This window comes from Rhinoderma darwinii, chromosome 1 (genome assembly GCF_050947455.1).
Source record: "Rhinoderma darwinii isolate aRhiDar2 chromosome 1, aRhiDar2.hap1, whole genome shotgun sequence".
NCBI lineage: Eukaryota > Metazoa > Chordata > Amphibia > Anura > Rhinodermatidae > Rhinoderma > Rhinoderma darwinii.
Window position 1 is genome coordinate 130,132,955 of NC_134687.1, and position 20,636 is coordinate 130,153,590.

The 20,636-nt window shown below is 39.0% G+C and overlaps 1 protein-coding gene across 1 annotated transcript in view; it reads right to left on the reverse strand.

Annotated features, from left to right (window-relative positions):
* EDNRA (endothelin receptor type A) overlaps nucleotides 1–20,636 on the reverse strand; it is a 76,621-nt gene that overhangs the window by 22,594 nt on the left and 33,391 nt on the right. Inside the window, exon 3 of the mRNA XM_075860376.1 lies at nucleotides 2,554–2,681. Coding sequence (XP_075716491.1) covers nucleotides 2,554–2,681 — 128 coding nt within the window. The remainder of the gene's footprint in view (nucleotides 1–2,553; nucleotides 2,682–20,636) is intronic.

Sequence of the window (20,636 nt, forward strand, 5' to 3'; positions counted from 1 at the left end):
ATTTAATTAAGTTAAATCCAACCGACACAAATCTCTAAAACATTGGCACCGGTTATTTCAACTCATTGCCATTATGCATGTCTCACTGCCAAATCATCTCTACTCATGTTTGTTCACTCTTGAAAGTCATGTTAAAAGTTGTTGTCTGAGTGCTAACAGATGGTCGGAAATGTTCTGGTAAAATCTTGTTCTATTGAAACCCCTGTGAAAACCCATCATGAATCCTCTTCAGAAAAAGTAATAAAGAATAATACATTATGGTTAAGTAAAGCATCATGCTGTTATCATCTTGCATCTGGAGTAAATAGACATCTGTCAAGAGTTTGTAGAGAATCACCCAGAATTCGTTAAGCCAATAAAAATAAATTGGGACATCCCAGCCAATGTTCTGCCGGTGCCGTGCTAAAGGGGAATCTACTCTTTAAAGATCCTGCCACGTCTAAATGTGACTGGAAATCATACTTCTAGGCTGTGAGAAAGTATCTCAATGGGGTTGTCCCATGATTAAATATTGCATTTTTCAACTGGAATATGAGAAGCCGCTACTAGTGCCGCGATTCTTACTGACTAGTCCGCATAATAACAGGATTCACTCCACCAACTGGGTACAAGAGCATCCAGGCAGTGAGACTGAGCTACTAAGCATGTGTGAACACCGGCTCTGGACACATTAGGTGTATGTTCTGAGAGGGAATTATATGAACACCATGGGGTGCCATAACAAGTACTGTATGTAACAGCAATACCTAGAAACAGATAGAAAATTTTTATGTTTTGTGTAATGTAACAGAGAAATGTAACATTTAATCATGAGAAAACCCATTTAAAGCACCAGTGTCATAAGACACATGCCCTTTAAACACGGGGTTAAACTAGCGGGTGCTAAGAGCTTCCTCTTTACATCTCCCAGAACCAGAGATTGAGGGACTGTACCCCGTACCTGCATAGGCAGTGTGAGATGCTCACTTACCTTATCTGTGATATTGTGGAGCACTTAAAGAGGCTCTGTCACAAAATTATAAGTGGCCTATCTTGTACATAATTTGATCGCCGCTGTAATGTAGATTACAGCAGTGTTTTTTTATTTAGAAAAACGATCATTTTTGACGGAGTTATGACCTATTTTAGCTTTATGCTAATGAGTTTCTTAATGGACAACTGGGCGTGTTTTACTTTTTGACCAAGTGGGCGTTGTTTAGAGAAGTGTATGATGCTGACCAATCAGTGACCAATCAGCGTCATACACTTCTCCCCATTAATTTACACAGCACATAGTAATCTTACTACATCACTATGTGCAGCCACATACACACACACTAATGCTACTCAAGTGTCCTGACAGTGAATATATATTACCTTCAGCCAGGAAGAGATGTGTATTCAGAATCCCGATACATCTGTAGCGTTTGTGGTTGATTTACAGCACAGCAGGCGTAGTCTCTATGTAAATGACAATTTATAGCGCAATCTCGCGAGACTACGCCTGCTCTACTGTAAATCAGCCACAAACGCTACAGAAGTATCAGGATTCTGAATACACATCCCGTTCTGGCTGGAGGTAATGTATATTCACTGTCAGGACACTTGAGTAGCGTTAATGTGTGTGTATGTCGCTGAGCATAGTGTTCTAGTAAAAACACTATTGCAGCGTAAATTAATGGAGAGAAGTGTATGGCGCTGATTGGTCACTGATTGGTCAGCAAAAGCAGAAAATTACCACAGCACTGGACCACAAGTGGGTGCACGCCTCAATAGGACCGGATCCGTGGTCTCCAATATCAGATAGACAGAATAGACGAGGAGACAGCACTTCCAACATATGTCAGCTTTTTAATCACCCGTGCAACGTTTCAGTCCAGCAGGACCTTTCTCAAGCATGCCTGAGAAAGGTCCTGCTGGACTGAAACGTTGCACGGGTGATTAAAAAGCTGACATATGTTGGAAGTGCTGTCTCCTAGTCTATTCTGTCTAACTGATTGGTCAGCGTCATACACTTCTCTCCACAACGCCCACTTGGTCAAAAAGTAGAACATGCCCAGTTGTCCATTAAGAAATGCATTAGCATAAAGCTAAAATAGGTCGTAACTCCGTCAAAAATGATTGTTTTTCTAAATAAAAAACACTGCTGTAATCTACATTACAGCGCCAATCTCATTATGTAGGAGATAGGCCACTTATAATGTGGCGACAGAACCTCTACACCCCTTTAAGTAGCCATGTTGCCCATTACCTGCTTTGGCTATGAATGGTGTACTATTCCTTCGTGATGACATCACAGTCTATTGCATCATCTAGTTTTAGCCTTGCTCAGACACAAGGAATGATAAAGTTTTACGTAAATAAAGCTAATTTAACTGGGTTCTACTTGTGCTCCAAAATTGTACCAAAAATCTGGCTCTTAGACCATGAAGCTTGTTCACCTCTTCTCTAGAGTCTTTCAGATGAAACTTTCCCATTACCCTTAGTAGATTTTATAATGGAATCTTTATACTAACGAAAAATCTGATTGATGGACGACATTTCCGGGTTATAAATGGAAAGTGGTGAACATACCTGTCTACACTTAGAGCGCACAAGTTGAGCACTGTGATTCCAACAGAAGCCTTCTGTATGAATGGGACCAGCTTGCAAAGACATGCTCCAATCGGTGACTGATCAAAGGGCCATCGTTCTGCAAGAAGCTGGAAAACAGAATACAAACATCAGGGATTTATATTCAACATACAGAAATACTCTATATTTATATTTGTAGAGCAACTATAGACTACATGTTATGCGATGTTTTATTAAGGAACATCTTTTCTGTGATATTTTCTTCACTACAGTCTGCTAGTCTTACAATATATCCATTACTAATATACACATAATATACCCATCTTAAGCATTGTCTTAAACTACACTTCCATAATAAATTAATACTTAAAGCACATAGTACAGTATAATATATATGTCAAATACCATCATTGATAGTAGAGTGCATGACTGTGCATGATTTACGTGATCTCATTTGTATCTTTACATCAGGTACTCAGAATAGCTAATGTCTCAGGAAGTAAAGAATCTTTATAATGGAGATGCAAATGTATCTAATGCTTCCTCAAGGTACTTCTGTAATTTATTATGCACATACCGTTCCTCTTAAGAGCCTATTCAGCATGTTACAAAACTGGACCCTTTAACATTTTCCCGCTAGACCTGAGTTACCTGTTTATTAAAGTACTGAATGATCCTATCATAAACCTTCATAAGTCAGGATATTTAAGTAGCATATTTTCTAAGCAACGCATTTATTTAAAGGTCTTGTAGGATAAAAAAAATATTTGTAGACTATTTTAGTCTTTTTTTTTTTTTTTTTTTAAACGTAGCTGTTCTCTTGCATAGAAATCCCACATCTACTCAGGGAAGGACAAACTACTTGTGCAGCCGGTGCAGCTGCACAGGGGCCTAGAGGCCTCAATGGGCTTGTCGGAACTGTCACCAAGAGTACTGCTACGGCATCGGACAGCGTTGTGGCATCCTTGTTTTGTAATGACGTGGGTGTGGCTTGATGACACCAAGAGATGTAAATGGCGCATGTGTGGCACGTGTCCTATGTGTGAATAGAGCATGTATGGGTTGGGTGCATGAGACGTCTGTGTGTGGCACTTGTCCTCAGTATGAGTTGCACTTGTGTAGCATGCATACAGTGTGTAAGTGGGCATGTGTCCAGCATGTGAGCAAAGCTTTTTTTCTTTTATTTTATACTAGCCCTTCTCAATGAATTAGAATATCATCAAAAAGTAAATTTATTTCAGTTATTCAATTCAAAAAGTGAAACTCATATATTATATAGATGCATTACACACAGTGATCTATTTCTAGCATTTTTTTCTTTTAATGTTGATGATTATGGCTAACAGTTAATGAAAACCCAAAATTTAGTGTCTCAGAAAATTAGAATATTAAATAAGCCCAATTTCAAAATTGATTTTTAACCCCTTCCTGACATCCGCCGTATATATACGGCACTGTCGGGAAGGTGTTCCTGCAATACGCAGTACAGTTACGTCACAATGATGGTGCGGGCTCAGAAGCAGAGCCGGCACCATCACCGCAGGATACCAGCTGTATTATACAGCTGGCACCCTCCTGTAACTGCCAGGACCGTAGCTATTCACCGATCCGGCTGATTAACCGCTCAGATGCTGCGCTCAATAGAGCGCAGCATCTGATGGGTTTTAACCCGACCGGCAACCCAGAGACGCAATCGCTGGGTTGCTATGGCAATCGGAGGACAAATAATGGCATCCGAGTCTGCCTTGTACGGGAGCCGATAAGGACCCGCCGGCGGTGTGTCCTCATAGGCTTGCAGTCAGTGAATAACTGACAGCACTAATACACTGCACTACGTATGTAATGCAGTGTATTAGAGTAGCGATCGAGGCATCAGGCCCTCAAGTGCCCTAGTGAGACAAGTCCAAAAAGTAAAAAAAAGTTAATAAAAATGTCGTAAAACAATAAAAACACACAAGTTTCAAGTAAAAAAAAAAGCTAAACTGCCTTTTTTCCCATAGTAAGTCTTTTATTATGGGAAAAAACGTAACATTTTTTAAAAACTATACATAATTGGTATCGCCGCGTCCGTAACGACCCGAACTACAAAACTATTATGTAATTTATCCCGCACGGTGAACGCCGTAAAAAAAAAAACCCATGAAAAACAAAGCCAGAATCTTTGTTTTTAGGTCACATCTCCTCACAAAAAATGCTATAAAAAGTGATCAAAAAGTCACATTTACTCCAAAATAGTACCAATAATTTTTATTGTGCAAAAGCTGCAATACATAAAAAAACTCTATAAATTTGGTATCGCCGTAATCGTATCGATCCGCAGAATAAAGTTAACATGTAATTTATGGCGCACTGTGGATGCCGAAAAACCCCACCAATAAAAAACTATTTGAGAATTGCTTGTTTTTTGATAATTTCCTTTACCAAAAAATGAAATAAAAAGTGATCAAAAAGTCGTATGTGTTCCAAAATGGTACCAATAAAATCTACAGCAGGTCTCACAAAAAACAAGCCCGCAAACCGCTCAATCAACTGAAAAATAAAAAAGTTATGGCACTAGTAATGTGGTGATGAAAAAACATCTCAATGCGCAGGTCGGAGGGGAACATTCCTTCAGTTTCAGGGCCCTAGTATTTAGGAACTAGGAAGCACATCCGCTGGAAGCGAGGGCACCCGTATTATACCCGCACAAAACTTTCCAAGCAAAATTTCCCAAACTACAAAGGAGAAAAAGTCCCCAAAAGGTGCAGAGTTACAAAAGGGGGATAAGAAAGAAAACCGTTTATCAGTGCGACACTGGCCTGCGCATAACAGATTGCTTCACAAAGTAACACACATCTATGGATAATTGTATTATTTACCCCATTATTATTCCCTCTTATTATGCCCTGATGTACTCCGCACAGATTACATATGCCCCGACATTATAAACTGAAATACCAGCAAAACTAAAACAAAACTACCAAGCAAAATCCATGCTCAAAATGGCGGTCTTTCCCTTCTTAGCCCTACAGTGTGCCCAAACAGCAATTTATGTCCACAAGTAAGGCATTACCATACCCGGGAGAACCCGCTTAACAATTTATGGGGTAAGATTCTCTAGGGGCACAACATATCGTTCGGTGAATAGGCAGATCAGTGGAAAAATTTAAATTTTCACTTTGCACCATCCACTGCGTATTAATTTCTGAAAAACACCTGTGGAGTCTAAATTCTCACTACACCCCTTGATAAATGCCTTTCGGGATGTAGTTTCTAAAACGGGGTCACTTTTGTTTGGTACATCAGGGTTTTGCAAATGCAACATGCTGTCTGCAAACCATTCCAGCAAAATCCACGCTCCAAAAGTTAAATACCGCTCCTTTACATCTGAATGCTCCCATATATGTAAACAGCTGATTATAACCACATATGGGGTGTTACTGTACTCGGGAGAAATTGCTTTACAAATGTTGGGGTGCTTTTTTTTCTCTATTCCTTGTAAAAAATGAAAAATGTTGATCTAAAACTACATCTTATTGGAAAAAAAATTAAATTTTTCATTTTCATGGCTTAATTCTAATTAATTCAGCAAAAAAACCTTTGGCATCAAAATTTTCACTGTACCCCTAGATGATTCCTCAGGGGGTGCAGTTTCCCAAGTGGAGTCCCTTTTGGGGTGTTTCCACAGTACTAGTAATACAGGCGCTAAGCAAATGTGACATGTCGCCCACAAACCATTCCAAAATCCAAATGGTGCTCCTTCCGTTCTGAGCCCTGCCGTGTGTCCAAAGAGCCGTTTATGACCACATGTGGTATTGTTTTACTCGGCAGAAATTGCTTTACAAATGTTGCAGTTCTTTTTCTCCTTTAGTCCTTGTGGAAATGAAAAAAAATTAGCTAAACCTACATTTTCTTTGAAAAAATGTAGATTTTCATTTTTACGGCCTACTCCCAATAAGTTCTGTAAAACACCTGTGGGGTCAAAATGCTCACTATAACCCTAGATAATTTCCACAAGGGGTATAGTTTCCAAAATGGGGTCACTTGTTGGGGGTTTCCACTGTCTTGTCCCCTCAGGGGCTTTGCAAATGTGACATGGCCACCGCAAACCATTCCTGCTAAATTTGAGCTCCAAGAGCCAAATAGTGCTCTTTTCCTAAGCCCTGCTGTGTGTCCAAACAGCCATTCATGACCACATGTGGGGTACTGTTTTACTCGGGAGAAATTGCTCTACAAATGTTGTGGTGCTTTTTTTTACTTTAGTCCTTTTGGAAATGAAAAAAAATTAGCTAAACCTACATTTTATTAGAAAAAATGTAGATTTTCATTTTTATGGCCTAGTACCAAATATTTTTGCAATAAAACTAGCGGGTCAAAATGCTTGCTACACCCCTAAATAAATTCCTCGAGGGGTGTAGTTTCCCAAATGGGGTCACTTTTGGGGGCTTTCCACTGTTTTGGCACCGCAAGATCTCTTCAAAGCTGACATGGTGCCTGAAATATATTCTAATAAAATGGAGGCCCAAAATTCACTAGGTGCTCCTTTGCTTCGGAGTCCTGTGCTTCAGTCCAGTAGCATACTAGGGCCACATGTGGGTTATTTCCTAAAACTGCAGAACCTGGGCAATAAATATTGAGTTGCATTTCTCTGGTAAAACCTTCTGTGGTACAAAACGAATGGATTCAAAATGAATTTCTGGAAAAAAAAAGGAACTTTGTAAATTTCACCTCTACTTTGCTTTAATTCCTGCGAAATGTCTAAAGCGTTAAGAAACTTTCTAAATGCTGTTTTGAATACATTGAGGGGTGCAGTTTTTAAAATAGGGTGACTTATTGGGGGTTTCTAATATCTAAGGACCTCAAATCCACTTCGGAACTGAACTGGCCCCTGTAAAAATAGCCTTTTGACATTTTCTTGAAAATGTGAGAAATTGCTGCTAAAGTTCTAAGCCTTGTAACGTCCCAGAAAAATAAAAGAATGTTCAAAAAATGATGCCAAACTAAAGTAGACATATGGGGGATGTTAATTAGCAACAATTTTGTGTGGTATAACTGCCTGTCTTACAAGCAGATACATTCAAATTGAGAAAAATGTTAATTTTTGCAATTTTTTTGCTGAATTTTGGTGTTTTTCACAATTAAATACTAACTGTATCGAGCAAATTTTGCCAGTATCATAAAGTCCAATGTGTCACGAGAAAATAATCTCAGAACTGCTTTGATACGTACAAGCATTCCGGAGTTATTACCACATATTGAAACATGTCAGATTTGAAAAATGAGGCTCTGTCAGGAAGGTCAAAAGTGGCCAAAGAGGGAAGGGGTTAATACCGAAATGTTGGCCTACTGAAAAGTATGTACAGTGTATGCCCTCAATACTTGGTCGGGGCTCCTTTTGCATGAATTACTGCATCATTGCAGCGTGGCATGGAGGCGATCAGCCTGTGGCACTGCTGAGGTGTTATGGAAGTCCAGGTTGCTTTGATATCGGCCTTCAGCTCGTCTGCATTGTTGGGTCTGGTGTCTCTCATCTTCCTCTTGACCCTAGATTCTCTATGGGGTCCAGGTCAGGCGAGTTTGCTGGCCAATCAAGCACCGTGATACTGCGGTTATTAAACCAGGTATTGGTACATTTGGCAGTGTGGGCAGGTGCCAAGTCCTGCTGGAAAATTAAATCAGCATCTTCATAAAGCTTGTCAGCAGTGGGAAGCATGAAGTGCTCGAAAATTTCCTGCTAGACGGCTATGTTGACTGTGGACTTGATATAACACAGTGGACCAACACCAGCATATGACATGGCTCCCCAAACCATCACTGACTGTGGAAACTTCACACTGGACCGCAAGCTACTTGGATTGACGCCTCTCCACTCTTCCTCCAGACTCTGGGACCTTGATTTCCAAATGAAATGCAAAATTTACTTTCCTCTGAAAACAGGACTTTGGACCACTGAGCAGCAGACCAGTCCTTTTAAAGGCTTAGGAAACCTTTGCAGGTGTTTTGTGTTGATTCGCTGATTAGAGTGTGACACCATTGGTCTATAATCTTCAACTTTTACCCAATATAAAATTTTTCGGAGAGACTAAATTTAGTGTTTTCATTAACTGTTTGCCAAAATCATCAACATTAAAAGAAAAAAATGCTGGAAATAGATCACTCTGTGCGTAATGAATCTATATAATATGAGTTTCACTTTTTGAATTGAATTACTGAAATAAATTAACTTTTTGATGATATTCTAATGAATTGAGCAGGACTAGTATATATGTATATAATTATATATACACCCAGTGCTGTACAAAAGTTTGGCAGTTGTGTAAAAATGTTGCAAAGTAACAATGCTTTCAAAAATAGAAATATTAATAGTTTTTGTTTTTTTTATCAATTATCAAAATGCAAAGTGAATGAACAGAAGAGAAGTCTAAATCAAATCAATATTTGGTGTGACCACCCTTTGCTTTCAAAGGAGCATCAATTTTTCTATGTAAACTTGCACACAGTTTTTGAAGGAACTCGGCAGGGAGATTGTTCCAAACATCTGGGAGAATTAACCACATATCTTATGTGGATGTAGGATGTCTCTAATCCTTTTTTCTCTTCATGTAATCCCAGACACTCAATGATGTTGAGATCATGGCTTTGTGGGGGCCACATCATCACTTCCAGGGTTCCTTCTTCTTCTTTACGGTGATGCATTGAGAACACCATTAATCCTGACCAAATTCCCAACTCCATTTGCTGAAATGCAGCTCCAAACTTGCAAGGAACCTCCAACATGCCTCACTGTTGCCCTTGACACTCATTATTGTACCGCTCCCCAGCTCTTCGGAGAGCAAACTGCCTTCTGTTACAGCCAAATATTTCAAATTTAGACTCATCAGTCCAGAGCACCTGCTGCCCTTTTTCTGCACCCCAGTTCCTTTATTTTTGTGCATAGTTGAGTCGTTTGGCCTTGTTTCCACATCGAAGGTATGGCTTTTTGGCTGCAATTCTTCCATGAAGACCACTTCTGGTTAGACTTCTCCGAACAGTAGATGGGTGTATCTGGATCCCACTATTTTCTGCCAGTTCTGAGCTCATGGCACTGCTGGACATCTTCCAATTTCAAAGGGAAGTAAACATGATGTGTCTTTGATCTGCTGGCCGACCACTGCGTTTATGGTTCTCAACGTAGCTGGTTTCTTTGTGCTTCTTCAAAAGAGGTGGAGGAGCATATCTTGAAGCCCCAGTCTGATTTGAAATCTTTGCCTGGGAGAGATCTTGCTGATGCAGAATAACTACCTTGTGTCTTATTGCTGTGCTCAGTCTTGCCATGGTGAACATGTGACATAAAACTATTTTTCACAACCTCACCTTTGTAGCAGAGTTTGTCTGTTCCTCATCCAGTTTTAAGTCCCCAACACAGCTGTTTCTGTTAAGTTAATGACTGTTTCAACCTACATATGAAAATGATGATCATTATCACCTGTTTGGTATAATTGGTTAATCATACACCTGACTATAATGCTACAAAATCCATGACTTTGTGCAAGTGTACCTAGAAGAATTGATGCTACTTTGAAGGCAAAGGGTCGTCACACCAAATATTGATTTGATTAAGATTTCTCCTCTGTTCATTCACTTTGTATTTTGTTAAACAATAAAAAAAACTATTAACACTTCTATTTTTGAAAGTATTCTTACTCTGCAGCATTTTTCTACAGCTGCCTAAAACTTTTGCACAGTGCAGTGTGTATATATATATATATATATATATATATATATATATATATATATACACACCATATATACTGCGTGTATAATAAATAAATAAATATATATATATATATATATATATATATCTTGTGATTTTGTTGGTATTGAAGGGAAACACACTTGCACAGGGCCCTCTGCTATCATTGTCATTTGTTTTTTTGCTTCCTGTCATATCATTGCAGCCCATTGGTTAACACTGCTGCCTTGTAGCTCTTGGGCTTTTGACCTGAATCTATACAGAGCAATACATCTGCATTGGTTTTTGTTATATTCTCCCATTTGGGAAAATTGATTATGAGTCCTTTTGGGGACAGAGACTGGTGTGGGTGCAATCCATGTACTATACTGAAAATGTATTCTTCTCTATTAAGAAAAAGGGAAATAAATGATATTACAGGACTACGTCATTGATTGTAAGCTTTTGCAAGCAGGGTCCTCACTCCTCTTGTTTGGATTTGGTAATTTATTGTCACTATGTAATGTCTGATATGGTCTGCACATGTTCCCTCTGAATTGTAAAGTGCTGCGGAATATGTTGGCACAGAAGTCCCCCAATGCTTCAAAAGTCTTCTTTTAACCAAGAATTTGTAAGAATAACTGTACAACCGTTTATCTATATGTAAAAAAAAAAAGTACTGGTCTGTATAATGTATTTATTTTTACATGGTCTTTTAAAATTACAGGGGTTCATGTGGAGGAGCGGACATTATCATCGTTTTTGCTGACCATGGGTAAGGCTGTTGCCATACAGATTACTTTATAAAGCACTGTCACTTTATTCTATCCTCCTTTGTTTACATATACTCAATATACTTATAATATACTCACTAGGCTTGAAAATTTCCCCTTGTGAGGGGAGGTATATACTATTCTGATATAAGTAACTGTATACTAATTTGTTTTCCCATGTAAATGTATCAGCAAGAATATTTATTACTAGTTCCGCCATTCTTACTAGAGTCTTATCTTGCTGCATTTTAATATTGTTTGTGATATATGTTTAATAAAAGTCAAAACATTTTATATATAAATTGGCCTCAACTGCTCTGATTGTTGTTTCTTGTGTATGGATGGTCTTTTAACCCCTTCAGGACCAAGCTCATTTTGGCCTTCAGGACCAGACCCATTTTTTCAAATCTGACATATTTCACTTTATGTGGTAATAACTCCGGAACGCTTTTACCTATCAAAGTGATTCTGAGATTGTTTTCTCGTGACACATTGGACTTTATGATAGTGGAAAAATGTGGTCGATAAATTCAATATTTACCAGTGAAAAACACCAAAATTTGGTGAAAAATTGCAAAAATTTGCATTTTTCTAAATGTAAATGTATCTGCTTGTAAGACAGGCAGTTATACCACACAAAATTGTTGCTAATTAACATCCCCCATATGTCTACTTTAGATTGGCATCGTTTTTTGAACATCCTTTTATTTTTCTAGGACGTTACAAGGCTTAGAACTTTAGCAGCAATTTCTCACATTTTCAAGAAAATTTCAAAAGGCTATTTTTACAGGGGCCAGTTCAGTTGTGAAGCGGCTTTTAGGGCCTTATATATTAGAAACCGCCAAAAAGTCACCCCATTTTAAAATCTTCACCCCTCAAAGTATTCAAAACAGCATTTAGAAAGTTTCTTAACCCTTTAAACGTTTCACAGGAATTAAAGCAACGTAGAGGTGAAATTTTCAAATTTCATTTTTTTTTTGCAGAAATTCATTTTTATTCTATTTTTTTTGTAACACAGAAGTTTTTACCAGAGAAATGCAACTCAATATTTATTGCCCAGATTCTGCAGTTTTTAGAAATATCCCACATGTGGCCCTAGTGTGGTAATGGACTGAAGCACCGGCCTCAGAAGCAAAGGAGCACCTAGTGGATTTTGGGCCTCCTTTTTATTAGAAAATATTTTAGGCTCCATGTCAGGTTTCAAGGGCTCTTTCGGTGCCAAAACAGTGGAAATCCACCAAAAGTGACCCCATTTTGGAAACTACACCCCTTGAGGAAATTATCTAGGGGTATAGTGAGCATTTTGACCCCGCAGGTTTTTTGCAGAAATTATTGGAAGTAGGCCGTGAAAATAAAAATCGTCATTCTTTCAAAGATTATGTAGGTTTAGCTAATTTTTTCTAATTTCCACGAGGACTAAAGGAGAAAAAGCACCACAACATTTGTAAAGCAATTTCTCCCGAGTAAAACAATACCCCACATGTGGTTATAAACGGATGTTTGGACACACGGCGGAGCTTAGAAGGGAAAGAGCGCCATTTGGCTTTTGGAGCTCAAATTTAGCAGGAATGGTTTGTGGAGGCCATGTCGCATTTGCAAAGCCCCTGAGGTACCAAAACAGTGAAAACGCCAAAAAAGTGACTCCATTGAGAAAACTACACCCCTTGAGGAATCCATCTAGGGGTGTAGTGAGCATTTTGCCCCCACAGGTGTTTCATAGATTTTATTAGAATTGGGCAGTGAAAATAAAAAAAATCCTTTTTCTTCAATAAGACGTAGCTTTAGCTCCAAATTTTTAATTTTCTCAACAAATAAAGGAAAAAAAGAACCCCAACGCTTGTAAAGCAACTTCTCTGGAGTACGGCAATACCCCACACGTGGTCGTAAAATGCTGTTTGGGCACACGGCAGGGCTCAGAAGGGAAGGAGCGCCATTTGCTTTTGGTGTACAGATTTTGCTGCATTTGGTTTCTGGTCGCTATGTTGCATTTGCAAAGTCCATGTGGGACCAAAACAGTGGATCCCCCCCAGAAGTGACGCCATTTTGGAAACAACACCCTCAAGGTATTCACCTAGGGGTGTAGTGAGCATGTTAACCCCACAGGTGTTTTGCAGAAATTCGTGTGCACACGATGTGGGAGAATTAAAATGGGAATTTTTCCTTAGATATGCCAATATGTGGTGCCCAGCTTGTGCCACCATAACAAGACAGCTCTCAATTATTATGCGGTGTTTCCCTGTTTTAGAATCACCCTACATGTGGCCCTAATCTTTTGCCTGGACATTCGACAGGGCTCAGGAGTGAAAGAGTACCATGTAAAATTGAGGCCTAATTTGGCGACTTATAAAGTATTGGTTCACAATTGCAGAGGCTTTGATGTGAAATAATAAAAGAAACCCCTGAGAAGTGACCCCATTTTGGAAACTGCACCCCTCAAGGCATTTATTAAGAGGTGTAGTGAGCATTTTCACCCCACGTGTCTTTTCCATAAATGATTGCGCTGCGGAAGGTACAAATTAAATAGTTTCCCTAGATATGCCAATTCAGTGTCAAATGTCATGCCCAGCTTGTGCCACTTTTTTTTATATATACACCGTTCACCGTACGTTATAAACTACATGTTACCTTTATTCTGCGGGTCAGTACGATTCCGGCGATACCAAATTTATAGAACTTTTTTATAACTTTTTGCACAATAAAATTACTTTTGGAAAGAGAATGTATTTTTTCTGTCGCCAAGTTGTGAGAGCCATAACTTTTACATTTTTTCGTCGATGGAGCTGTGTGAGGGCTTGTTTTTTTTGCGAGACGAGGTATAGATTTTATCGGTACCATTTTTGGATACATGCGACTTTTTGATCACTTTTTATTTCAATTTTTGGAAGACAGTGACCAAAAAAACAGTAATTATGGCAGTGTTTTTGAGTTTTTTTTTTACGGCGTTCACTGTGCGGAATAAATAACATAATATTTTTATAGTTCAGGTCGTTACGATCGCTGCGATACCAAATATGTATGGCTTTATTATTTTTTTCAATAATAAATGACTTATAAGGGAAAAAGGGCGATTGTGTTTTGTGTTATTATTTGAAACTTTTATTGTATGTTTTCCAACTTTTATTTTTACTTTTTTTACACTTTTTTTTACACTTTTCTTTAGTCCCACTAGGGGACTTGAATGTCCAACTATTTGTTTGATGTTCTAATACATTGCACTACCTATGTAGTGCAATGTATTGGAACTGTCAGTTGTTCACTGACAGCAAGCCGATTAGGCTCCGCCTCTGGGCGGGGCCTAATCAGCTTACGTAATGGCAGACAGGAGTCCATTGTTAGGGCTCCTGTTGCCATGGTAGCAGTCGCCAGCCTTGCCATCGCATGGCAAGGCTGCCGATTTTCTACAAACCTCTAGGATGCAGCGATCACAATGGATCGCTGCATCGAAGGGGTTAATGCCAGGAATCAGAGCTAGCTCCGGTTCCTGGCGATAGATCGGGGTGTCCGCTGTAACATACAGCGGACACCCACTGCTGATGACGCCGGCTCAGCTTCTGAGCCGGAAGCTGAGCCGGCGCCATCTTGCCGATGTTACCGGAAGCCTCCTGGGCCCCGCCGACGACGGGGCATAGGAGGATTCCGTTACAGGCTGATCGGGAGGTAAGCATTAGCCCTCCGATCGCCTTTGCAGCCACCGGCAACCCAGTGATCACGTTGCTGGGGTGCCGGTGGCTATAAACTCCTCACATGCTGCGATCTCTATTGAACGCAGCATGTGAGGGGTTAATCGGTCGGATCGGATGCTAGCTCCGGTCCTGGCCGATACCTTAGGGTGCCAGCTGTAACATACAGCTGTCACCCGGTGGTGATGTCGCTGGCTCAGCTCCTGAGCCAGCTTCATCTCCATGACGTATATTTACGTGAAAAGGCGGTAAGCCACCGATTTTAATGACGTATATATACGTGATCCGGCGGGAAGGGGTTAAAATGTTGTTTCTTTTTCCTTTCATCACAAATAAGAAAGCTTGGTTGCTCTGTGTAGACAAAGTAAAGACATCTGGGCAGCAGCTCTGGCCCCATGAAATGCTTCAAGGTAGACAGACATCTATGATACGGCGCAGAGACGCAGCAGGGGAGACGTGTGTCCTTAGAATTATTTTTCAAGTATAAATAAGACTTGTTTGTAGAAATCAACAAAGCAGAAACCCTATTACAAGGAACCACTATGCCAGTTCAGTGACATTTGAAGACATGATCAGAGCCACATACACAAGCGGCTTCTTTAGTAAACATTTCAATGAAAGTTTACAAATTCATAAAATTATTATTCTTGGGAAAAGACTTTCAAAATACATGGAAAATAACGTATTAATATTTATTCTAATACAAATTACAATAACATCCTTCATCGACCCATTCATAGCCTGGTTTCTAACATTTTCTGGTTTTCTTTCTAGTCACAAGCACATTGTAGACATGATTCCTGTAACTTTGAAAGATGCTTAGTGAGGCCATGATATAGAGGTCTCACCCATCAACCTTTTAACCTACTTAACTGAAGGTCTTCACCAATGCCCTGAAGCGTTCACTTCATCAACAAATCCTTCCACTCATGTAGAGTACACAAAGACTACTTTGTATATTCCATTGGAATCATATATCAGTCTAGGAATAATAAAAATGTATTCTATCCACACTGTACAAACATTTAATGCTAATAAATATTTTTGTTAAAGATGTCACAACATCAGATATAGCATTTGTATAAGTATACAACTTCTTATGCGGGAAATTGCATTTTGCAATATTTTGGTCAACTTTGACTTTTTCCATCCTTTTCATGTAAGGAAAGTCCATTATGTATTTTTGACAATAATAATTAAAGAATCTGCTTAATCTTGGAGTGGGCTAAAGCATTGTAATTTTATTTGGATGTCAATATGCTGATAAAGCTGAGATCGTAACCCCTTAGTTACCAGCCTATTTTAGGCCCTAAATGACAAGCTATTTTTTTCACTTTTGTTATAGTTGCATTCAAAGAGCTATAACTTTTAGATTTTTCCGTCGACATAGCTGTGTGAGTACTTTTTTTGTGGGATTAGTTGTACTTTTTAATTGCACCATTTTGGGGTTCATATTATTTTTTGATGAACTTTTATTAACTTTTTTGAGGGGAATAGAAAAACCCCCTGAAATTCCACCATTGTTCTATGCGTTTTAAATTCACGCTGTTCATTGTGTGGCGTAAACAACATGCTACCTTTATTCTATGGGTCGGTACGATTATGACGATACCACATATATAGAGGTTTTTTATGTTTTACGAGTTTTGCACAATAAAAACACTTTTGAACTAAAATTAATTGTTTTGCATCGTCGATTTCCAAGAGCCGTCATTTTTTTTATTTTTCCGTCAATGTAGCGATATGAGGGCTTGTTTTTTGCGGGACAAGACGTAGTTTTGATTGGTACTGTTTTGGGTACATGGGACTTATTGATTATTGATAATTTTTTATCACTTTTTTGGGGGGAAATGGAAAAAATAGCAAATTTTTGTTTTTTGTGTATTTTTTTTAGTGTGTTCCCCATGCGTTTTAGATTACATATTACATTTATTGTTTAGGTCATTATGGTCGCGGCGATACTATATATGTGTACTTTTATTTATTTTATACACTTTTACTAAATAAAACTTTTTACTGTCATTTTTATTAATCGTTTTTTATTTCACATTACTTACTTATTTTTTTAGTCTCACTAGAGGACTTTACAATGTGATCTTTAGATCACTGCTATAATGCTTTGGTATACTTAGTATACGAGAGCATTATTGCCTGTCAGTGTAAATCTGACAGGCAATCTATTAGGAAGTGTCCTAATAGGCGTATGCCCAGGGCAGACCTGGGGTCTTTTATCAGGTCCCTGGCTGCCATGACACCACATCGGGGGCCCGAGATTGCATTTGCGGGCCGCCGATGGGGGAGAGAGGGAGCTCACAGTAAACAATTTAAATGCTGCGGTCGCTATTGACCGCGGCATTTAACAAGTTAATCGGCCGCGATCATCAGACAGCTTAGCCCTGGCTCCAGCCTGCACGGGACACCCATGCAGGACTTAGACTGGGCCGCCGTGCAAAGGCGACGTCCTAGCCTAAGGCCCCTTACTGACCGCTGTGAAAAGGCGTATTGGTGGTCACTAAAGGGTTAAGGATAACTCTGTATGGAGTTATTCATTTGTTTACACATGCATGTCCATATAGTGAGTATATGAGCAGTGAGCATTACATTCTGCATATGGGGCGCTTCCATGGACTCACTGTAAGAATATGTTCCTTTTATTAGTTGTTTACATTTTTTTCCTGTTGGTTACATGGTGCCAACATATTCTGCAGTGCTGTACAGAGATTGTCATCACTTACATGATTTCCTGTACTTATTGTTGCTCACAATCTATTTTTCCTATCTCAGACACATACACTAAGACCGATTTAATAGGAAGCCAATTGACCAGTCCGTATGTTTTTGGAGTGTGGAAGAAAACCAAAAAACCCGGAGGAAACCCACACAAAAATGGGGAGAACATATAAGCTCCATGTAGATGTTGTTCTTAGTTAAATTCCCACCAAGGGAAGTATAGAAATTCAACAGTGTAAGCACTGAGCTACCTTGCTACCCTTTTATGAAAAGACATTGTCCAATTTGGACTACTTTACCCTTATTTCAAGTCCCTCTGTCAACAGCTAATCACAAAAGTTCTTATACCCGAAAGCCACCATGGTCAGTTATTATCGGAAACGTATACGCCCATGAGCAACCCAGGATATGCCAAAAGTGTATCCTTTTGGCACACGGTGGGCCGATATGCGTTGGTATACCTTTTTTATACGTCGGAAGCATAAATCAAAGGCATCCTTTAGGGAACACGCCTAACGTATTATCCAATGTACCTTAAAAAAACTACATGTGAATAAAGCTTAAGAAGGGGCAGCCTCTGGGAACTGTACTTACCATGCTTAAAAAAAAACTTGTATAGATTCAAGAATGTTCTTATGGGAAACTTATTTTATATTAAAGTTATACACTATTTGGAAGTGAAGTTTTATCTACTTTTTACTATAACAATCACTTTTTTACCATTTGTTTAGTTTATTACTGTATTGATGTAGAATGATAAGTAGTATTAAGAGAATTTCTTTAACAAGCTTATAAATGGAAACTCTAGCGTCATCGTTAATGTATACAATGTTGGCATTATTGAGACTGTTCCAGTGACCTTTCTGAACCATGACAATAGGGTCACCATCACTGTGTTGCCTGCTAAACTACACAATGAACAATATGATCATCTGAACAATCAAGCCTGTGCCTTTAACATAAAATCGTGCGAATATAGTTTTAATAAGAGATGTCGTTTTCTTAGTGGTTTGCTATTCACTAAAACCAGACCGTGTCATCATTTCAGGGAAACTCAAATACTTGGAAGCTACTTGAAATCTTGTTATTTTAGTCAGACTAAAATTGTGAAAATGTGAGAAACTACGTCTTTCTTGACTTGAAGTATCTGATGTACGTGTAAAGGTTATGAATTAAGAAGACATTCTCATCATTCATTTTTATCTGTTTTCAATTTAGAACACAGGATAAGATACAAATAAGTTGCTGCAAGGTCAATGTGTTATCACTGAGCTTCATGGATTCTAAAAAACTATTATCAAGGGAAAATGGTTAACGTGTTCAGGGTCGGCCTTAGATTGTTTGGTGACCTGTGCAGTACCTTCTATCGACGGCCCCCTTATAATGTCCTAAATAGTGCCCAAAGAATAGAATCACACAGTGCCCAAGTAGAACTGTTGTAAAGTACTCAAGTAACACTGTTCAATCCAAAAACTAGGGAATTTGGGTCCGCAGTAGGACAGGTGATGCTCCCTGTGCGAACGACTTAATGCCGACCCTGCATGAGTTACTTTGAGCTACTAATGGTAACAATGCTTTACCTATCCAACATGTAAGTAATGTTTTGAAATACTCAGAAGATCATAAAATCTCGTTCAAGCCTTAAGGACACCAACACAGAAGGGAATTCCGGTCATTCATTGTGTATGTAGGGTATAGGCACTTCACTAGGTAAATAATCATTGGATACAATTATACTGTTGCGTGCTATGTGATTTCACTATTGGCTCTTGTATTTTTACATTGTGTTATATGAGTTATGCCAGAGCTGTGATCTCAAATCAGTTCTTGCTTAGACACTTGACTCTATATGCGTATATAATAATTCTACAGAAAATAAGGAGTTTGGATTGGCCTTGCCACAACAGAAATTACCCCGACAGCAGTTGAGCAATTTCTCATTGTGTTACTTTAGGATTGCAGTCAATGGGACTGTGCATTCTACTTTTATCACTAATGTTTATTCATGAATAATGTCTGGATTTTTTTAAGAAGTCTTATCAGAAGAACCTGATAAAATATTATAGGTACCAGGTTCTAGTCATGTTAGAGTGTAAGTGCAAAGTGAATACAACATAAACCGTTTTCATAATGTATCCAATTAATTGTGAAAGAGGACTGATGGTTCAGTATTCAAAGCCTTGATCCCTGCAAGTCAGAATATCGGTGTAGCTTGACCATTAAAGAGGCTCTGTCACCAGATTCTCAAATCCCTATCTCCTATTGCATGTGATCGGCGCGGCAATGTAGATAACAGTAACGTTTTTTTTTTTTTCTAAAACGTTCATTTTTGGCCAAGTTATGAGCTATTTTATATATATGCAAATGAGCTTTGAAATGGACAATTGGGCGTTTTTTTTTCGTTATGTCCAACTGGGCATGTTTACGTGTATGACGCTGACCAATCAATGACCAGTCAGCGTCATACACTCCTCTCCATTCATTTACACAGCAGCGATGTGCAGCCACATACACAGAGATTAACGTTAATCAAGTGTCCTGATAATGAATGCACATGAAATCCAGCCTGGGCGTCATGTGTATTCAGAATCCTGACACTTCTGACTCTTTTCTGTGAGATTCCCGCAAGCCACGCGTAATCTCGCGAGATTACGGAGGTAAACGAGATTTCGTTTCCCTTGCTGGAAATCTCAAAGAAAAGAGTCAGAAGTGTCAGTAACTGCAGTAACGTTAATCTCTGTTTATGTGGCTGCACATCGCTGCTGTGTAAATCAATGGAGATGAGTGTATGACGCTGACTGGTCATTGATTGGTCAGCGTCATACACGTAAACACGCCCAGTTAAAAACACAATACACGCCCAGTTGGACATAACGAAAAAAAAAAACGCCCAGTTGTCCATTTCAAAGCTCATTTGCATATATATAAAATAGCTCATAACTTGGCCAAAAATGAACGTTTTAAAAACAAAACAAAAACGTTACTGTTATCTACATTGCAGCGCCGATCACATGCAATAGGAGATAGGGATTTGAGAATCTGGTGACAGAGCCTCTTTAAGCTGGTCATGAACATAAGTAAGCGGTCAGGAAAATGTTTGTGGGGGACAGAAGGCAGGGCCCCATGCACATGAGATCCTAGGCTGATCCTGTTGATATCTGCAGGGTTGGCTAGTTATTAGACTTTTGTTTGTGATTTCATCACCAATCT